This window comes from Notechis scutatus, chromosome Z, assembly GCF_049901735.1.
Source record: "Notechis scutatus isolate UNSWTSFEM ecotype Mainland chromosome Z, rNotScu1.2, whole genome shotgun sequence".
Taxonomy (NCBI): domain Eukaryota; kingdom Metazoa; phylum Chordata; class Lepidosauria; order Squamata; family Elapidae; genus Notechis; species Notechis scutatus.
The window spans coordinates 68,845,406-68,866,707 of record NC_142025.1 but is presented as its reverse complement, the minus strand read 5'-3'; the positions used below and the strand labels follow the sequence as shown (position 1 = coordinate 68,866,707).

The 21,302-nt window shown below is 37.2% G+C and overlaps 1 protein-coding gene and 1 long non-coding RNA gene across 7 annotated transcripts in view; one reads left to right on the top strand and one right to left on the bottom strand.

Annotated features, from left to right (window-relative positions):
- Positions 1-3,836: 3,836 nt before the first annotated feature.
- RALA (RAS like proto-oncogene A) lies at positions 3,837-21,272 on the bottom strand. 6 transcript variants are annotated; one of them, XM_087947689.1, is made up of 5 exons: positions 21,175-21,272; positions 7,921-8,068; positions 6,616-6,824; positions 6,004-6,178; positions 3,837-5,009 (listed from the first exon to the last, which is right to left on the bottom strand). In XM_087947689.1, exons 2-5 carry the CDS (start codon positions 8,032-8,034, stop codon positions 4,887-4,889), a joined length of 621 nt encoding a protein of 206 aa, XP_087803815.1. In that variant the 5' UTR covers positions 8,035-8,068; positions 21,175-21,272; the 3' UTR covers positions 3,837-4,886. The 6 variants fall into 6 exon arrangements, with proteins under 6 accessions (XP_087803815.1, XP_087803813.1, XP_087803811.1 ...); XM_087947687.1 differs by lacking the exon at positions 21,175-21,272 and adding an exon at positions 10,382-10,468; XM_087947685.1 differs by lacking the exon at positions 21,175-21,272 and adding an exon at positions 9,281-9,562.
- LOC148128917 (uncharacterized) overlaps positions 10,622-21,302 on the top strand; it is a 31,626-nt gene continuing 20,945 nt past the window's right edge. The window contains exon 1 of the long non-coding RNA XR_015746018.1: positions 10,622-10,820. This is a non-coding gene — a long non-coding RNA (uncharacterized LOC148128917). The remainder of the gene's footprint in view (positions 10,821-21,302) is intronic.

Genomic DNA, 21,302 nt, shown 5'->3' with positions numbered 1-21,302 from the left:
CTTTGCTATAATTTTTGTTTTGTTTTTATTTATTTTCAAGCCTGCCACCTCACTGTATTCTTCCAGCAATACTATTAATTTTGAGCCCATTTGTTCAGGCTCTTCCATAATAAACACTAAATCGTCAACAAATGCTTGCAGTTTGTAAGTTCCTTTTTGATTTCCAGCCCTTTTATCTGAGACTGTTGTCGAATCATCTTTGCTAGAGCTTCCAAGGTAAATATAAATAGTAATGGTGAGAAAGGGCAGCCTTGACGTGTGCCTTTCTGCATGTTAAATTTATTTGTTGCTTCATTTATTATTATTATCTTGGCTTCTTGCTTTGAGTATATTGCCAAAATTGTGTTTAGAAAGTTTTTGCCAATATCCATATATTTTAGTTGCTGTAGCATAAATGGCCAATTAACGTTGTCAAAAGCTTTTTGAGCATCGAGAAATAGAAGAACTACCTGGCATTAGCTATGTAGTTCATAAAATTCAAGAATGTCCAGGGTTATCTTTATATTATGTTTGGTTTGCCTATTAGGAAGAAAGCCATTTTGATTGCTATTTATACATTCAGTTAGATAGTTTTTTAAATTTCTCAGCCATAATTGTTGTAAAAATATTATAGTCTGTATTCAGGAGGGAAATTGGTCTATAATTCTGAATCTGTGTCTGGTCTGTGTCTTCTTTTTGTATTAATACAATATTAGCCTCTATCCAGGATGTTGATATTTCTGCTTCACGTAAAACTAAATTAAAGACTTTCAATAAATGTTGGTTCAGGATATTTTGTTGTTCCTTATATAGCTCTATTGGTATGCCATCTGGTCCTGGCGCTTTGTTGGTCTTTTGTTTGTCTATTGCCTTGGTAATTACTGATATTTTAAATTTCTCATTTAACATAGATTTTATTTCCTCTGGGATCTTGGATAATTTCGCTTTTCTAAGGTATGTCATGATCTTTTCAAGCAAAACTCTTTTGTTTTCCTTGTATAGTTTTTCATAGAATCTTGGAGCTATTTCCCTTCTGGAATCAGCCAACGGAATAGAATATCTCGCTTGTTCAACTGTGTAGCCAAAAATTTATAGTCCCTTCTCTGCTCCCTTACTCTTCTCAGGATATGTTTGAGAATCTGTATCTCCTTTCCTTTGTATACTATTGCTTCTTCTCTGGATATTTTATATATTATGTCTCGAACTTTCTTCCTCGTAAATTGGATGTGGACCTCTTTTGGAAGTTTGTTTTTTCTTGCGTAGCTTGTACTAATCCTGTATATGTCATCCATTTCCTTTAACATTTCCTCCTTATCTCTGTCTAGTGCTTTTGCCAAATTTCTGCCATCACTAGTGTTAAGTCCTCATCTTTAGTTTCCACTATATTTTGGAATCTTAAGTATGATACAGCTTTGTCCATTTCAATATAGATCAAGGAGTCCTCCATTTCTTTACTCACTATTTTTATTTGTTGGTCCACCGTTTCTAGGTTCTTCTCTGTTTGTTCCATTCTTTTCTCTACTTCCTTTATTGTTTTTTCATTCCTTTCTAATGCTTGTTGGATTGACCTTACTTTTTCATCGAGTTTTGATATGTCTGATCTCATTTCCATTTTTAATTACCCCATTTTCTCCTTCAGTTCATTAATATCAGCTCTTGTTTCTGAGTGATTCTTTACCATTATTTCTTGGAGTTTAACCAATCAATTCTTGCAGTGTGAGTAACGAGGTTTGTATATTGACGTCCAAAGCTGTGTTTTGTTTCTCAGCCATCAGATGGGCAGCTACTGAACACATACATTGCCTTCCTCCCAACTCCAGGGCATCTTATTCATTTCCCATATCAGATTAACTCTTCCTTAAGGCATGGTTAAGAAAGCCCTGTGTTGTGTAGCCTTTTTCAGACATAATTTATACTCCAAAAAAGACAAGCTTAAAAACCTATATTATAGTGACAATATATTTCTGAGAATTGTCAGTTTAATTTCTGTCATTAATCAAGATCAAATCCCATGATGACTGCATCTTTAAAAAGACAAACTGCTTGAACCAAATTGAAAAATTTTCCTCTTTATATTCATCACTCCCTTCCCCTAAAAAAGAAATACAAAGAAATACTTGTTCTTCTGAATTATTAGTCAGTGAGAAAAGGGCAGTTTACTATTTTTATATGGCCTGAATTAATACATGACAAATTCATTTTTATTAAATTTAGATGTTTCTAAGTTCATAGATGTCCATCAGAAAACAGCTCCCTCACTGCATCCACAAAAGGATGGGTACCAACATTATTTTTATGCTAGTTAACTTTTATTATCTCTTGGGCTTATGACTCTGAACAAATTGTAGAATATATAATTGCTAATGTTATATTTAACAATATATTCATGAATCTCTTTTCACAGCTTTTAACCTACCATTCTAGCTTAAAAGTGGGGATAAGGGGAGAGCACCAGGTGAGGTACATCCAAGAAGTTAGTAATATCAATAATAACTTAAAGCTACATAATTCAGGCAATTAATGCCATACCATATAGAATATGGAGAAAAATATTTGTAGCTTTAATGTCAGGATAATAAAAACTCCACAGCATGGAACATGGCTAAAGAGGAAAACACCAGAATTATGAATAGCTTGACTCAGGTATATATCTTACTAATTATATCCTAAGGATATAATTCAAGACTAAATTGAATATTGTGTTCAGCCATAAATGTTTACAAGAATACAATTAAGCAAGTGGATTGGTTTTTTTAAAAATTAGTTCGTATTTTAATTAACTTGCTTTTTTCCTACTTAGGTGCAATTTTGGGAAGGGCTATGAGGAATGAATGAAGTCAAGAGTTTGAGACATGAATTTTGAAATAGGGAGTTAGGCAGAGATTTGTCAATGTTATTCATCAAAAATGTTACCAGCACATTTTCAAACAAACATTACCTACATACATTGCAATAGATTGAAAATTTCTATTTATGAATGTTTCTGGAATTTCATAATTGTAAATAAGCAAAAATATTTATTTATGGAAAATTGTTTTTTTTTTCCAGAATAAGATCGAGAACCTGAAATAAATTCGAGTACACAATAGCTCAGAAGACCTGAGCATCCATTTAAAATAACATTTCTGTTTCAGTATTAGATTCAGAACAATTTTATACATTCCATTTGTAAGTCACCCTCAAGGTTTCTTTAGAACATCATTTTTGATGGAAAGCTTTAATTATCTTCGCTAAATGAGAATTAAAACCTTACTGCAAATTACCCAGATATCTCTTAGAAAAATCTTCATACAATATCCATTTATGGAAAATTTAATAATGATCATTATTCTGCAACAATGTGTTTTATAATCAACATTCTACAACAGTTTTTTTTTAAAAAACTTTATTTAATGGCTCAAATAGCAAATGTTTGGTAAGGTATCCACCTATGACAATTGTTATTATACATGTCCATTGGCATCATAACACTTTGGTTCCCATTACACAAATAGAATGCTAGTGGTTGAACTCCTTTGGTTAGCCAAACTGAAAACAAATATATGAGGACCAGTCTGCTTAGAGCAGCCACATCAAGAAGTAATTCCGCACATAACATCTACTGCAGAATGTACGAACAAAATTTCTTGAACAAATGTTTTCTAAAGTCACATCAATAAAGCCTATCAGTTAGCATATTATGTACATATGCTGTCTATTTTGTTCAGATGGAGGCTTACAGATATATTTAGAAAGCCTTTTGGAAGTCATCTTTTATACTGAATTCCTTGAAATCTCTGAGTTGGAGGTTTATATTTAGCTCAGTTATACATTAACAGTATGGTAATGTTCCTTACAATAAAGAATTGGAAACAATTTTTAAAAATATTTTAATGACAATTTTGGAAGCATATCATCAGTATTTTGATATTGCAAAGGAAGATAGTCAGCTGACTGAAATAAACGAGAAAAGTATATTTCCATTAAACAGAGAAAAATAAACTCTAACAGCTTACATATTTTTCAGAATGGAACCTTATTTGTGCTTTTGAAATGCATAGTGCTATCCTACCTAAGGAAAATATCCTCCACAAATAGGCAAATATAAAGTACTTACAAAAGTAAATGTCAGTATCTCTGAATTAAGAAGTAAACTTCCAATTGAAATGTACTGCACCCACTTCATTTTTAAATTTAATGTATCAGTTGACTTTTACTAAAGCAATTTTCACTAAAGCAAGGAAATTATACATTCTGGATAATTCAAAATTCAGAGTATGGCACATTTTTCTGATCAACTGTACTGTTAGCTAGTAAAAATGCTCAAAAACTGCATTAGAAGATATTTCACATTGATGCACACATACAATTTAGTGCGTTGCAAGATATACTCTTAAATTAAGGCATATTCAAATATTGTCATGTTTATACCATTAATCTAGGTCCATGAATAAATGATTCCAATAGAAGCAGAGAAGATAGTTTCTGTTCTCTAATTTGCATAATTCTTAACAAAAAGGAAAGCTTATTTACTATTTTTGTTTAGTTTTTTTCATTACCACTGTAATTTTCAAGGTAGTAAGATATAAAATAAAAATCTGATATAAAAGTATATGCTTTAAAGAAAAACATAAAAAGTAATGCTTTTTCATTCACAGTTCAATAAATTGCCCATGGGAGAAAAAAAAATCCCCTACATTCAGAAGAACCATGGCAAAAGAAAACAAGTTATGTGGATTAAATTCTGCTTTTCTTTAAACTATTTTTTTCCAATGAAGATTTTCAGTGTTGTCCCAACCTTGCCTTAAGTGGTGTATTAGAATTCCCCAACTATTAAGAGTGATTTCTGCCATAACAGCCTCCAAATAACATGCTCTATGTTAATGGATTTTATTGTGGTTGAAGTAGAAGAGAGTTTGAAACTTTGGTTATAAAATGCAACATCTTTCTCTGATCCTCTTGGCTAGACTTTTCCTTTTCTTTTTTCCATTCTTTTCTTTACTGTCTTCCATCTTTCTTGCTCTGATTTCTCTCATTAAGTCAAAAAATACCTAGGAGAAATATCGGTATCAATACAATTGACTGAATGCCTAAATATAACATGTACTTAATTTCATTTAGCTACTAATTAAGCCATGATATATCTTTAATTCCAAATTATATGCTGAAACTTAGAAAATGTTTTGCTATGCCTCAACAGCAAAAACAAAGATCTTCCACAATTGACAATAGGTTAATACAATAATTTACATTTAAAATTTAACACATGAAAAATATAACCAAAGACTACAGAACTAGTCTTTCAAGCTAGCAGTCAAACTTTCAAATAACTCATTGGCTATCACATATACTTCAACCATTCTGTGCTGTACTTTATAGAGCGAGTTACATTTGCTGACTCAGACTCTTGTATCTGAACTTTTAACAGAATTCTGTTACATAGTCACTTTTTTCACGTAAGTCACACACCCTTACTTGTAGAACCTGTGCTCCTTTCTTCTTTTGCTCCTCCTTTTCCTAATTTCCTATTTTTTTCCTTGTATTAAAAAGCTGCTAATAAGAAAATTAGAAAATGGGCTGCTACCACATCCTGTCAGAAAGAAAAAGGGCCATACTTGTCCACCTCCCACTTCCAATGTTCCTTTCTCTTCCATATGAGCATAGGGCAGAAACTGCTTTGCAACTAACTGCAGAGCAAAGGACAACAAAGAGCAGAGTGACTCAGAAAGTCAGATGTGGAAAAAAAAGTGTGTGGACCATCTGCACCATTAGTTTTAGTCTCCATGCCAAAGTTGCTTTTTTATTTCTCAAACTCTGCTTTGGATGGAAACAATTGCAGCAGAAAATAAAACAAAACGTAATATTGGAAAGTGGAATTATAGGTTTTCATTACCTACCCACTTTTTTTTACCTATCTTTCAAATTTAAAATTTTCTAAACTGTACAGGATTTTTATAGCCACTGTGGGAATACATTTACTTAAATATAATTATGTTGGCAAATCTTACGTGAAGAGGATTACACAAAATGGGAAATAGCTTTTACCTTATCAACATTAGCTCGTGTTTTAGCAGATGTTTCCACATAGTTAACATTCCACTGATCAGCTCTAGTTTTTGCTTCTTCTACAGAAACCTGTCTTCTATCCTCTAAATCAGATTTGTTGCCAACAAGCAAAAATGGCACATTTTCATCTTCCTTTACTCTTAAAATCTGCTCTCTGGAGAAGAAAAAATACCACACACTTTTGATCCATACACTCATGGAAAATACAATTATTTATCTGTGATATTTTGAACTAAATACTGTTGTAAATGTAAAGAAACTGCCAAGCATGTAGATCATCATCATGTGACCACAGAGGTGATGGGTGCAATGCTTTGCCACAGCCAGAAGAGCTTTACATATTGTAAAGCATCCTTTTCGAGGCCATCCTAATTCCAGACTGTTAAAACTGTCATTTTTCCCTAGATCTGTGAAGTGATATAGCATGTTACACATGGTTATCTGGAGCATTAATCAGACATTTCAGTTATATGTAGCTTTCTTGTACTATTTTATCAGTTGGGTGTTTATAGAATTACCAATATAAAAAGGCAAGGAATTGTAAGACAAAAATTACCATCATTCAAAATATTAAAACATTCATCCAATTACCTGAAGTCAGCTGTAGCAGCAAAAGATTCAAGCTCTGTAATTGAAAATACACAGAGAAAACCTTCTCCGCTTCTAAAATAGTTATCACGAATTGCAGCATAATCTTCCTGTCCTGCTGTATCCAATATATCAATCTGAACTTCTTCTCCATCCAGGACCACTCTTTTTCTGTAGCTATCGGCTTTGGTAGGTTCATAATCTTCTACAAACTGTTAACAAAATAGTCAATTCCATTCTAAACAACAAATTTTTAATGATTTCAAAAACTCATTCTTGTTCAGCCCTATCTAACACTGGTGGAAGATTATATGGTATTTATTTGTCCAATGAAGTATATAAGGCAATTTATCTTATAGAAGTAACTCAGAATGTATACAAATATTAAAAAACTGTCAGTTGAAAATAACCCAAAACATGAGAGGTAGTGTGTTCCAGTTCTAATAATCCAAACCTCAACAGACCCAAACACCTGAGAAAGTAGCCAGAGACCAAAAAAGTTAAGGCAATCTGGGGGATGCTGTTCAACAAGGCAGGCAGTGACAGAAAAATTAGGACTCCTAAATCCAACAAAATGAAGAGTACTTAATGGAAAAAACCTGGAGTGTGCCTATTCTTTAAGATCTGATAGGGCAAACAGAAACAATGGGAGAAAAAACTTCATCCACATGCAGGGCTTTGAAAACCAGCACCATGAATTTCATCCAGAAACTTACAAGGAGCCAGCGCAGCTTGCAGAGCAGCTGTCTTATTAGGCTTAGTGAGAGAAGCAAAAACTGCCTGCACCGCTGTATTCTGGACTGTTGGCAGTTTTCAAACACTCTTCAAAGGAAACTCCAGAGTGCTTTATAATAACCCAAATGGGAATTATGAGCCATAATAGCAAGACCTCTTGGTCAAAAAACAGGCACTAGTAGCTGGACTTGCAAAAAGAGCCACAGCTGCTACCTGACTCTTGAGAGGAAGACTTAAAACCAACAGCCAGTCTTAAACCAAATCCTTTATACAGTACAATTGCCTTATGCAAAAAAAAAAAAAAAGTTTTTAATCACACTATTTTTTGTTTAAACCTAGAAGCCAGAAACAATGAAGATACCATTTTGTTTCAAATTTTGACTCTTCCAAATATAACTAAAACACCCTCAGCTATTTTAATTACGTAATTTTCTCAGATTGTGTCTAAACTACTTCAACCACTGATATAGCTGAAATGTATTAAGTACTGATTAATGTAATATTGTTTCAGTTGCTCTCATATACCTTGAAAATTTGTATAGCAATTTAAAGGAAAACATTTTGAATTCTTACCTCATCATACATGAATTGTAAAGTCAATGCAGATTTTCCTACTCCCCCACTGCCTACCATAATTACTTTATGCAGAGCCAAAGAATTCTGACTTTTAGGCTTATTTGTTGCCATTTTTTCCTGCAGATATTTCACACAAAGGTAAGACCTAAAACAAGAAAAATTGTTTGCATTAATAGGATTTAAAATATTCAGGCTTTTTTTGTTCAACAACTCACCGACTGATAGTCATAAAATAACTACATATGGACTTTCAAATTAGTAAATTAGTAAAATGATAAATGCTATATTCACAAGCAAATTACTTTCCTGAAGAATTGTTGCTTTTACTGGATTTTAATTCCTAAATATAATGTATAAATAGCACAACTAAATAACCCTTAAAGGATTGAATACAGAACATTTGTGTGGATGTGTGCACTTTCAAGTAAATCATGTGAGTGAACACTGAACAAGTCCAATTTGTAGAAATGATTTATCTTTGTTTTTTCAGGCTGACATGGACTGGCTCAATCACACAGCTGGCTTTGCACAAGAGTTGAGTAACTCAGGGTCTCCCAGTGTCTAGCTTGGGGCCCCAACAGCTATTCCACACTGCCCCTCAAGTAATGAACAGGTCTACCAATGTGTATAAGTATCCATCATAACCAATAATAGAATCTTATTTAGAGGCAGCATTTGTAACAGAAATCTTCAGAAATCTGTAGCTAGTGTCCCAGAACGACTGCTTAGTGCTTCACTTCAATAGAGTCAGCTAAGCTTTTCTCTTTACTGGAATTGCTACCCCTTCCCAGTTAAGGCCAACCACAGGTCTGTCTGGACTCAAGCAGGTAGACCCAGCATATCTCGCTTTGAATAAGTTTAACACTGCAGGGGAAAAACGAGCGCCTTACACAGAAAAGCTTCCATCACTTTTTTCTGCGATACACTTCAGTATAACGAAGAGGAAAGCAGCCCTGAAGCCGCCTTAACACCAACCAGCTACCCACCCACACAAGCACCGTGGCGCGCCCATTGCGTTCAAGGCATGGGAAAAGGGAGCGCCACGACGGCCCATTCAGTAGGGGAAAAAAGCAAGGACAAGCGAGCAGAAAAGAAAGGCAAGAGTTCCGGAAAAGGGAAAGCTCTTCCCAAAGCAAGGGCTCCGCCGTCGGCCTCCAAAGGCACTCCACGCACACTTGCCCTAGGCAGCCCCCCTTCTTCCTCTAAAACTGCCCTGGGCTTAGAAGCGTCGTTCTCCCATTCCCCAGCCAAATGCTGAAAGCCTCAGCAGGTCGCGCCCGCCCAGTTCTAGGCAGCCGCCAACTGATTGGTGTGGAAGAAAGCACATACTTATCTGCAAGGGATAGATCAGGCCCACCTAAGGTAGAAGAAGGAAGCACGGGGCTTGTAGAGGCTGTCTCTGCTTCTCTTTTTAGCTCGAGACCCGCTAGGGTGAGACTGGGACCGCCGGATTAAAGGCGACACTGACCACAACCGCTTACTACCAGACGCGTCTCACCAGCCAGTCGGCTCCTCCTCCAAATGAAAAAGATAAGGGGGAAGGGAGGTGGGCGGGGCCTGAAATGGGTTTCACGTGTTTTCCGAAAGGAGAGGAAGAGGAGGATCAAGGGTGCGAATGTAGAAGGGCGTGGTGCTGAGCGAAGGCGACCAAGTGTTTTTTAAATTAAGAGGCCTTCATTGGTTATACATCCTGAAGACATGGTGATGTCATTCTTTCTCGCTCATCTCTATGGTGAATGCCTTATACTGAACAGTGCAAGTGAAATTTCGGAACCGAAGATTCTTCGAAGTGATTGTTCTCACTTGGGAATGACCCTGAGAAATTCACAATAATCTCTTAAGAAAGCGAGTAACTCCCCGCCCATCTGAAGAGAAAAATCACTAGCAACTAGTTCAATTTAATATTCATAAATATTTCGCTGTAGGCTCATTCTCACCGCTAACATCTCACGCCCCTGCTGTGTGACAACCAGTGGCAGAAAGCACATCCACATGCCACCACTCGTACGGTACAGCCACTCCCTGAACATTTTACTGGGAGTTTCAGGAATACTATTCTTCTACCAATTTTCTGTCACAGTTTGACTTCTGCTGAAATTATACCATGAAAGCATCTTCTTTTCACTTTTATACCATATTTCTTTTTTCTGAGTTAATAATTTTTAATTTTAGAAAGTTATTGGGGAATTAGTGTATTCTTTGTAATTGAGTTATATAATGTTGTCATTACCTAACCAGAGAATGCAATGAGAGCAATAATTCTAATGAGTCCAATGACCAGATACTGATTAAAAAAACAAAACTGTTTAGGAGTCAGGAAAAGCAGCTTCTACTTCTGTAGAAAGTTAGCACCCACTCCTCTCCTAGAAGAATGAAATATTCTAGGAAATATTAAAAAGGCAGAATATTATATTTCCCTTGATGAGAAAAGGAAAAACATGTTTTAAAGACAACGTACCTTCCTGCAGCTCCCTACCCCCTCCTTCAGTGCCAGGGTGATGGGATTAAGACATGGCCCTCAGGAAATGATAGGATTACCCATCTCACCACATGGCACCTGGGAAGATTGCATCAGCCAGCACTCAGGTGAAGCCATGTGGTCCAGACAAAGTCTACAAAGTTAGTTAAGACCCCTGCCCCTGGGAGTCTGACAGCCAATGGGATATATTTCTTACACAGGAACAGGAAACACTAAGGTGGGGCCCAACGGAGGGTATAAAACCAAGGATTCTCAGCTTCTGTTCCTTGTTTTTTCTGCTCAGGAGCTCCAAGGCATGTGGTCCTATCCACCATTAAACCTTTCCAAGCAACTTCTATGAATCCAGTGTCTTTTCCCCCACTTGGAAATGAACCCAGAAGGATATTTCTTCCAATACTTCACACCATGGTTTTTTAAGGTACAGCATTTTCCTTTTCCCCAATGATGCAAAAGAAGGGGGTGGTATAAAAGTGAAAAAAAGATGCTTTCAGTGAGATAAAGGTTTCAGTTAAAAAAAGGGTTTTTTTGTGAGTTCTAAATTAAGGGAAATTTTTAGAACTAGAAACAAATTATAGAGCATCTGTCATGAATTGATTCTAATAAAGTGGCCTATAGGATTTTGATCACAGCTGTTCAAAATATTGCTGATAGTTTACTATATATCACAACATACAGGAAATCAATGCAATTACAACTCCTCCACCTACTAGTGGCTGCTGCTTAAGGAGTAAAGTGTGCCATTAAGCAAGATAGATGTGTGTTTATTCTGCATTCACAGTTTAGGGAAACAGAGCAGGACCATAATACACCAAAAAGGTGCTGGAGGAGTTTAGTGTTTTCAGGATGGAGCAAAACTATGATCACCATTTTAAATTTGATGTAGCATCCAATAACTATAATGATGTATATTCTGTACGTTAAAAGGTGGAAAATGTACAATGTATTACTTGGAGACTTGAAATTCATGCAAGGAAAAATATGTGGTTTCTTCCACTAACACCAAACACTTTAACCTCAGACTGTCTACTGTTGACCTCACTCCATTCCTAAGAGGTCTGTAAGGGGCATGCATAAGCGCACCAAAGTACTTATTGTCCCTGTCTGAATGTCCCCTTTTATTCATATCTATTTCATATATTAATAATCATGTTTTATATAATCAAATGCATGCTTGACAAAATAAATAAAATAAAAATAAAAAATATTAAAATATGTCAGGGATGGAGTGTAGACCATGTTATTTTTGAGGAATGATATATTTTGATTTCTCCTTCATAAGAAAAGTCTAGAAGTTTACAAGTCATTCTGAGCTTTTTGACTCTTGCTTATAATAAATAAAGGTGAGGGAATTCTTATGTAGTGTCCAAGATTTTCTTACTATGAAAGTCTCAGACTTTCAATTCCCTTACCAGAATTCTGTTCCACACAGTCAAGATTAAGTCTTGCAGTATCCTGATCACAATATGAAGTTATGGTGCCAGATCTTGATAAATGTATTAGGATTATTGTTTCTTGGGAGCTTCTACATGGAATCTAGCAATGAGTACTGTGGGAACTGACCAGGGGTGGGATTCAATTTTTTTAACAACCAGTTCTGTGGGGGTGGCTTAGTTGGTGGGTGTGGCTTGGTGTTCATGTGACTGAGTGGGTGTGGCCAACTTGATGTCACTCACATAAAGGGGCCCTTCTCCTTGCCTGGCCTCTCATGACAGTGGGGATGCTGCAATGGTCATAAGTGTGAAAAACGGTCATAAATCACTTTTTTCAGTGCCATTGTAACTTTGGTCACTAAATGAATTGTTGTAAGTCAAGGATTACTTGTACAAAAATACAAAAAGCTTCTTTGCTTGCAAAAAGCTGCCCTAAATACCAATCATTAAAAATACATGCAAGCCAGAGTTACAAATCAGGCAGGGTGCCAGAGCACCTTGAGGAATTAAAATAGTTAAAATGCAATGATAGCTATCAGCAGCCAACTCTTGCTCATAAAGTGAAACCCTTTAGCAGAGAGATCATTTAAGCTCTGCATAAAGAGCACACCCAGGAGAAGCAATCCATAGATCCATTTGCACCACTTAAAAATACCAGCTAGTCTCATTTACCTCAAAAGATATTCTAAGGAAACCATCCAGATTTAAAGAAAGGTCACATGCTCTCCAGAAAGGCAGTAAAAAAATCAGTGCAAAGCTTGCATCCTGCCTCTTGGAAGTACACCCCAAAAGGACAGTGCCAGATACCACTAAAGCAGTGAAGGAAGACTCCTTCCCCAGATAGAAAAAGAAACGACGAGGCAAGAAAAAATTCAAACACAATACAAATAATTAAATCACAACAGTAGCTGTTGCTTGTTGGAGCTGAATAGGGAAAATTATCCCATCAATAAACACAGGATTAAACTTCACCAAGCACAGAATTAACCTTCACCAAAAACCAGTTTTAGACCAAAACTCATAAAGGGTATGTAAACTCATGTTTGAATGTCAATATTTCTAGCTAGCCAAGAAGCCTTGCTGAATGTCACTCATCTTGGTTCCTTGTCATTAGAAAGCTTCTTTCCACAGCTCTGCTTTGTTATTCAATTATTTCTTCAAAGTGCTGATCATTGCATGCAGGCTGGAAGTATTTCCAGGGGAGTATTTCCTCCCAATAGCAATGTAAAAAGCTTAAAACAACCCTTCCCCTTTAAGAAAGTATCAGGAAAGAAAAATAAACCTCCTTCGGAGACAGTAAGTCTAGACATACTGCCAAGAATATAATAAGGGTGGAAAAGGAGATTTCTTTTAAATACCCATTCTCCGAACTACTTAGAAAGTTAACAAGAGGTTCTATAGAACCAGTCAGAACTGGTAGAATCCCACCCCTGGAACTGGCCAGTTTTGGGGTACCTCTACTGTCATTATGAAGAAGCTGTTGTCAGCTTATAAGAGAAGTTGGGATATCTCGCTTGGTATAAAAGTTTTTTTTCTTATTCTTGAGTTAATAATAAAGCTTAATCCTTTATTTACTAGAGTGTTTCTGGATTCAAAGGAATCAATTGCTTGGGCATCTGATCATTGTTGTGACATTTGGCAGAAATCACATGTATATAAATAGGAAAGGAATCATTCACTGTGATAAAATTTAGAGTCTTAGATATCCCTAACCATAAAACATACTCCACAGCTCCTAACTCCCCAGTTAAATAATTGTCCATTCAAACCAGTCATAATGAACCTGCAGTGAACAGCTTGTACTACAGGGCATATAAAGTGCTGATACTTTTGCCTAGCAAAGTAGACATACATTTCCATACCCCACAAAATTTGGAATATTAGAGATGCTATCAAATGATAAGGTTTATGAATTGATTTATCTTAAAAGCTTATTATAAAAGCTTATTTGTATAGTTTGATTATCTTAGCGCTTGTTTTCTAAACTGGTCTTTTATAAGATTATATATCTTTTATAATATTAAAATGAAATCCCCATGGCAGAGAAACTTAATATGTTCAGCATGCTACAATGTTCTTTTGTAGGATAAATCCCATTGACTTTTGTAAAGTTTATTGAGAAATAAACCTTACAAAAGTCAATGGGATTTATCAACCAGTGATTGTGCTACTGGATTATGTAATTGACTTACATGGTATATTTTGAAAGTCTTTGTTTCCGATCTTACACTCCCATGGTGGTATTCAGCCAGTTTGGACCTTTTAACTAGTGGAAATTTTAACTAGTTCGGATAACTGGCAAATACCACCTCTGGTTGGCCCTACCCACCTGCCCACCTGGTTACTGCTTGACCCTTCCCATCCACTCACCTAAGCTCACTCGCCCCATTCTGCCCTACCCTCTCCCACTCACCATTGCTGCCTGCCTTTGCCTGCCATGGCTGCCTGCCTTCACCTGCCATGGCTGCCTGCCTTCACCCATCATGGCTGCCTGCCTTCTGCCGTAGCCCTGATCTCCCTGGTTGAGTGAGCCTGCAAGCAAGCCTCAATTGACTTCCAGCCCGACCTACCTGTCTCTGCCACCATCAACTCAGGCCCCATTTGAGTGCTGACTCATGGTGGACACGGTGAGGCTCAGCCGCCTTTTAAACCTGGCTCTCGCCATCCTTCCACTCGCATACCACCTGCCCACTTGCCCTCCACCACGGGTCAGGGGCCACACCATATCCTAGCTCTGGCCTTCCCTGAGGTCTCCTCACATATGCTACCCACTTGCCCTCCAACTTGGCCCTCAAAGTAGTGATACATCAGTCCCTGGCTCTGGCCTTCCCCAGGGCCTCCAGCTGCATACCACCTGCTCATCCTCTGCCTTGCTCAACTTCCAAAGGACTGCCTTGGTGGAGGGGGACACGGCGAGGCTCAACCGCCTTTTGCGAGAAGCCTCCAGCCACAGTAGTTTTCAGCACAAGAAGCCTCCAGCCACTGCCTCTTTTTCGGTGTGAGGAGAAGCCTGCAACTTGCCGCCTTTTTTTCGATATGAGAAGTCTGCAGCCACCACCTGTTTTTCAGTGTGAGAAGTCTGCAACTGCCTCTTTTCAGCACAAGAAGCCTCCAGCCACCGCTGCCACTCAGTTCCAGCTGGCAAAGAAGTGGTGGCTGGAGGCTTATCATGCTGAAAAAGAGGTGGCGGCTGCAGGCTTCTCGCACCAAAAAAGAGGCAGTGGTTTCAGGCTTCTCGTGCCAAAAAAGAGGCGGCCAAGCCTCACCATCCCATTGACTGCTGGTGCCACTCGCAGCCAGACCTGGCCAGGAGAATGGACTGCTGTACCGGAGGGACTTGCCCATGCACTTGCCCATGTCTCTTCATAGAAGGTCCCAGTGCCATGAGGTGTGTGCATCTTTGCTGTAACATGAGGCTGAGAAGGAGGAAAAGACTTGGCTGAACTTTTCTGCCTCCCTTTGCAGAGAAGATGCTCGGAAGGCAGCCGCTGCAATCTGTCTCTTTAAGGTACTTCGATGTGCGAAGGGGGGGAAAATCATAAAGGGACAGACCACAGGAGCTGCCTTCTGAGCAGTTCCGCTGTGAAGGGAAGCAGAACAGTTCAGCCAAGTCTTCTTCTTCTCGGGCATATACACAGGGCGTGCACACATCTCACGGGGCTAGGACTTCTGTGAGGAGATGGTGTGTGGCATGAGATGTGTGCCTGTTTGCTCTGTATGTTTGGGGCCAAGAAGGAGGAGAGAAGCAGCCAGGTTGAATGCTGCGGCAGAGAGAAGCAGCCAGGTTGAACGCTAGAAGACTTGACTGAACTTTTCTGCTGGTTCTGTGGCATGGCTTGGTGGGCGTGACTTGGTGGTGGTGGGGTCATATGACTGAGTGGATGTGGCCAACTTGATGTCACTCACAGCAAGGTGCTGCCCCACCTTGCCTTGAGTGATGTTGAGTTGGCCATGCCCACTCAGTCATATGACCCCCACCAAGCCACACCCACAAGCCACGCCCACAGAACTGCTAGTAAAATTTTTGAATCCCACCACTGACCCCCCTCCGCCCTACACAAACGTATGTGCAGACAGGAATAGCTAGATTTTTAAAAAGTGCAGAGAACACAAAGTGTACAATACTGGGAGCATATAACTTTGAGGACCAGGTTCCTGTCATTGGAATGACAATTGGTTTCAGATCTTACACTTACCTCAGAGAGGAAATGGCATGTGGTGTAATGGGTCATTCACTGCTAAGAAGAACAGAGTCAGCAATTGGCAATCCAGATATGATATCTAGGAAAGTGTGTTGTTTCCAGGTGAAAAAATATCGGATACAATGCAGAGGATGATCCATCTTATCAAACTTATCCCTTTCTTCTCCATATTGGAACAAATGATACTACCTAAGAAGCCTGGAAATATATTGAAAATAATGAGCAAAGCAAGAACACATTTCAGAGCATACGATGGTGCTTTTATTATACTTCCATCTGAAGGTTATAATATGAGGGAGGAACAAAGGTTTGTAGGGTATGAATAAAAATCTTAAAGGAAAAAACAATTCAGAATATGCTTGACATTGCAATGATAACATGGGATCAAGTTCAGAATGAGTTGAGACTCGCAACAAATGCCAAAAATAACACAAAACAGTTCTTGGGATATATGTGGAATAAGAAGAAAGTAAATAAAGGCTTCCGGTTTGCCAGGCTTCGGCAGCGGCAGGGATTCGCGATCCTGCGCGATCCCTGTTGCGCTAGCCGTCTTGGTGCCTCCGATCCCGACGGGTCTGGAGGCTAAGGCTGCCCCGTAGAGGCAGCCGAAGATAGGGGGGATCCGGAGAAGGGTTTGGGGGTGTCGTAGACCCCCTCCCCAGCCGGCAAAACCCCCTTCTCTCAAGGCGGTGGAGCGGCGGTCTGTAATGGCCGCCACAAAGAAGCCGGCAGCTGGGTAAGACTGCGCAGGAGGAAGAGAGATAAAGTTTTGAAGAGAAAGTTTTTTTTGGTTGACCCAGGACTTTAAGATACACCTATCATCCTGAAAACCATGACTTTTTGAATGATACTTTATTTCCAGAGGAGATTTTCAAGCGGCGAATTTGAGGTGCTGAAAGGGAAAGTTTACTCTCCTTCCCTACGGAATCAACAAATGGACATTGAGAAACCTGTCTTTTTATAGAAGGTAAAAATTTGGCTCCTTGTTATAAGTGGGAAGGGAGAGGACAAAAAAAAAGAACATCAAGATTTTGTTGGAGGAGATGCCTTGAAGATTTTGAGACTTGAAATTAATTGCAACAAGGCTTTAAAATACAGATTGGGCTTTTTTTTCTTCTTTTTATTGATATTACCCCAGAAAGAGAAAGTGAGAATTTTGTGTTTTGTTTGGACTGATTGATGACTCTGGGACTTTGGGGAACTGTTTTAACTTTTGAAACATCTTGGTTGTTTTAAGAAAAGGAAGAAGGGGGGGGGGGAGAAGAAAAGGTTTATAATGGCTTTACCTGTTGATGAACTTAGAAAGGAATATGGAAAAATAAAGAAAGAAGGCAAGGACGCTGTGAAAGAAGCCTTTAATTTTTTAGAAATGGCGCTTGCTATTTGTCAGCAAACACAACAACAGATGGAGGAAGCAGAAGAAGAAGAAGAAGAAGATGCCATCTTTAATGAATCCAAAAGTTTAATTAAGAAAGAAAGGAGAAAGAGAGGAAGGAAAATGAAGGACTTAAGACCCAAAAAAACACCCAAGAAAGAGAAAAATAAGATGCAAAATCAATACAATGTTAGAAAGCAAAAGAAAAAAGGAATACAACAGAGAGGGGAAGCTAAAAAGGCGGAGGTTAGGAGATGGGGGGATAAAAAGGCCAGGTGGGATAAGAAAGGAAGGGAAAAGGGGGGGAAAAGCCACAAAGGTATGAAACAGGATGGGAAAAAAGGAATTTTTTTTAGGGATAAAGGGTAATGTATAATTTTTTTAAAAAGGAAGATTCTGCAAGGTACATAAGATGGTATTGTAGTATTTGTATTAGAAATAGAAAATTAGAAAGTTATAAGAATTAATAAAAGATTAAAATATTGAAATGTTTAGTAATGATAGACTTTAAAATTTAACAAAATATTAAAGGGAATGTCTAAAATATTGAGTTTAATTAAAGAGTTTAATTGACTATTGTATTGATGTTATTATAAACTTATTATTGTAGCATTTGTTTTTGAAATAGATAATTGGAATGTTACAAGATTTAATATTTAGATTTATTATCTAACTATGTATTTAATCATTTTGGATTTATTATTTTTTCTTCTTTTTGAAAAGTTAGTAGGTAGAATGTACTAAGCAGAATCAGATTGGGTATTAGGCGTTATTTTAAATGTTAATTTAGGGGGACGATAGAAAGGCATCATACTTTGATTAGTGATTCCAGGAGAAACTCTTTTTTTTTACTATAGGGAATGAGATAAATGGATAATTTGGAAAGAATGGACAAAAGATACAAGTATAATGATTTAAATTAAAATGAAATAAATAAAATAGAATTAAGAAGAGTGAAAAGCGGGGAGAAGCTATGTAGAAGATATAGAATGGTAAATAAGATAGGTAATGGTATATAAGATGAGCATGAATTTAATTGAAGTCCATATAAAGAGAGGTAATCTGGGGCCAAGCTACTTTCTAAAAAGAAGTTTTACGTTTTTGTGTTTTGTGTGTTTATGTTTGTTTGAGAATTAATAAAACCTTGGAGGAATGTTGGATGAGAATAATGGTAAACAAGTCAGAGAGAAATGAAGATGATGACTATAAAATGGATAAATATAGAAAAAATAATAATAATAATGAAATTGAATAAGAGTAAAGAGAAATAATGAGAAATTTGTTAAAAGATATTTATATGTCCATATGGAAACGGGGTAAAATAGAATTATGTTGTATAAAACAATGTTTTATTCGACTTGTAAAAATTTATAATGGAAAGAGGTTGTATGTACTCAATGGTTAATGATGGTTTGTTTGTCTTTAAAATTAATAACATTTGTTTCAAAAAAAAAAAAGAAAGTAAATAAAATAGTTGGCCAGCTGGTTGGAGAATTTGGCAAAATGGTGACAGAAAATGGAAAGCTAAATTTTTTATTTTCTATTTTTCAAAAATACTCTAATAAAAGCCAGTCCAATCTGCCAAAAACTGCACAGAAACAAATCATGGAGAATTTGAACAGATATATTACTACAATTGGGGAATAAAAGCTTATTCCAGTGTGCAGCATTAAAACTGTAACCTGCCAGATGGCATCACAAACCCATTGAGCTATAAATCAGTACTATGTGCGTTGTACAGGTGTAGATAGCTGCAGTTCAGTAGTCTGCTTAGCTTGGTCAATCAATAGTCATCTACATAACCTATTACCTCCTCATGTTTGTGGACCAGGAAGCCTGTAGAAATCACCTATGATCCTTGAACTACAGGCCAGGGTTCTAATAGCCCTCTCTTCTTAGGTCTCACAAAACACAATAGCATACTGAGGAGGAAGCAAGATTAACTACTGTCCAATAGGGTTACCATGTGGCCCAACTGCAAAATAAACCACATCACTTTCATCTCATCAAATCACTGCATACACAAATCCTAGAAGTCATGTGGTGTATTAATTCCCAATCCCTAAAGCACCTTTAGAGTGAATACTGTCACGCTGACAGTATGGTATGTGATAGAACATTTCATATAAAAGAGGCCACGGTGGTAACTACTCACTAATCTTCTGAAAGGGACTTTCATACACTACAATGGACAGCACCTGGAAATTTGAAATGAAGAATGGCATTTTGAGCAGGGACACTGAGCTTATATTTTGTATTGATACCAAGCAAACATACTGTATAGATAAGAAAAAAAACAGATGCCTTCTACTCCATCAGATACCAGAACCATATGATATATGGTTGAGTGGATTTGACTTAAGACTTTCTTCTCCACCCTGTTTTCTTTATACACACACAGAAACAATACAACAGGAATAACAAATGCCAGTTTTCTGCTAAAGCCAGAAGATAAGTGCATTAAATTTCCATGTAATTCCACATAGTTGAGTATCAGTAAAACGTCAGTGATAGAAAACTTAATGGAAATGTTGATTCAGTATACAGCTACTATAAAAATAAAAAGTCTTTGATCATTATAAAAAGAAGCATTATATAGACAAGAAAAAGCCCCACAATATCATGAATTTATATAAATCTATAATGGTCTGTACTTTAATTTTTTTATATATGGTCAAATTACTACACCTCAGAAATATTAATTAACCAGTCATCTTGGTTAACATCCCAGCTACCTTTGTATTCAGATTTTTTTTCTAATAGTTGATGAAAAAAATACCCCAGGTTTTTGAAAGAAGGAATATAAAAAATGTAATTGTTCAAAAGACAGATAGCAATACAGATGTGCTTAACTTGCTGCTATGAAACAGTAATCTACTGTTCAGTAGACTCAGGTTTTGGTTAGTTATATTAACTTCTTGCTGGGGAAGGGAAAAGGCCCATAAACTGAAACAACTACAACATGTTCAAGAAAACATTATTATTCCATTCTCCTAGCTGAATGTAGGATAATTTGTTTCATTTATAACAAAGAGGAAACCATCTTAATAACAACATCAATCATATTAATTAGTAATAGCAATAAATTTCTCCAGGACTATAATGCAGTCATACTGATTTATAATAAGGAAGGTTACTGGATTTGGCATTTTTAATAAAACAAAACTAATCAAAATGTTATATTAATATATAAATACAAATTAAGAAAAAAACCAGAATTAATCCTTCATTAAAGGACTTCCAACAAAATTTATGAATTAGAGCAGGATCCCCAACCCTGAGACTATGCCTCACTACTGGGTTGCAGTCGATTCAGAACTGGGATGTGGAAGCGGTGAGCAAGGTCAAGTGTGCATGCAGTAGGTGGGTGAGAACACATGCAGCTCCATTTGTGTGAACAGTGAGTGCATGTGTACCCATCACTTGTACAAATAGAGCTGTGTTCATGCTCTCGCCTACCACTCACTTAAAACTATTCTCTCTCTTCCCCGGCCGGTTAGAGATTCTGAATTAGACAGATGAAGTAGTATAATTTTACAAACATCATTAGATATACAGGACAGTCATTTATAATACAGTTTTACTACAGTCTTCGACTTATAACCATTTGTTTAAAGATCAGTCAAAGTTACAACAGCATTGAAAAAAGTGTCTTATATCAGCTCCACACTTAGGACTACCGCATATTCTCACAATCATGTAGAAGATTAGCACTTACCCTTCTAGAAGAATGAAATATTCTATTAAAAAGGCAGAATATTTTACCTCCCTGGATGAGAAAAGGAGAAACATGCTCTTGGAAAGCAGCCCCCACCTTTCTTAATAGCTGTCAGCCTCCAAGAATCCTCCTTCTGCTTATCTTTCCAGCTGCCATAGAAACGGAGGGAGGGAAG

Coding starts and splice junctions, on each gene's coding strand:
- RALA (XM_087947689.1), bottom strand. CDS start 8,034: ATGGCAACAAATAAGCCTAAAAGTCAGAATTCTTTGGCTCTGCATAAA. Junction 6,825..7,920: donor TACAATTCATGTATGATGAG/GTAAGAATTCAA, acceptor TTTTGTTAACAG/TTTGTAGAAGATTATGAACC. Junction 5,010..6,003: donor CACGAGCTAATGTTGATAAG/GTAAAAGCTATT, acceptor TATTTCTCCTAG/GTATTTTTTGACTTAATGAG.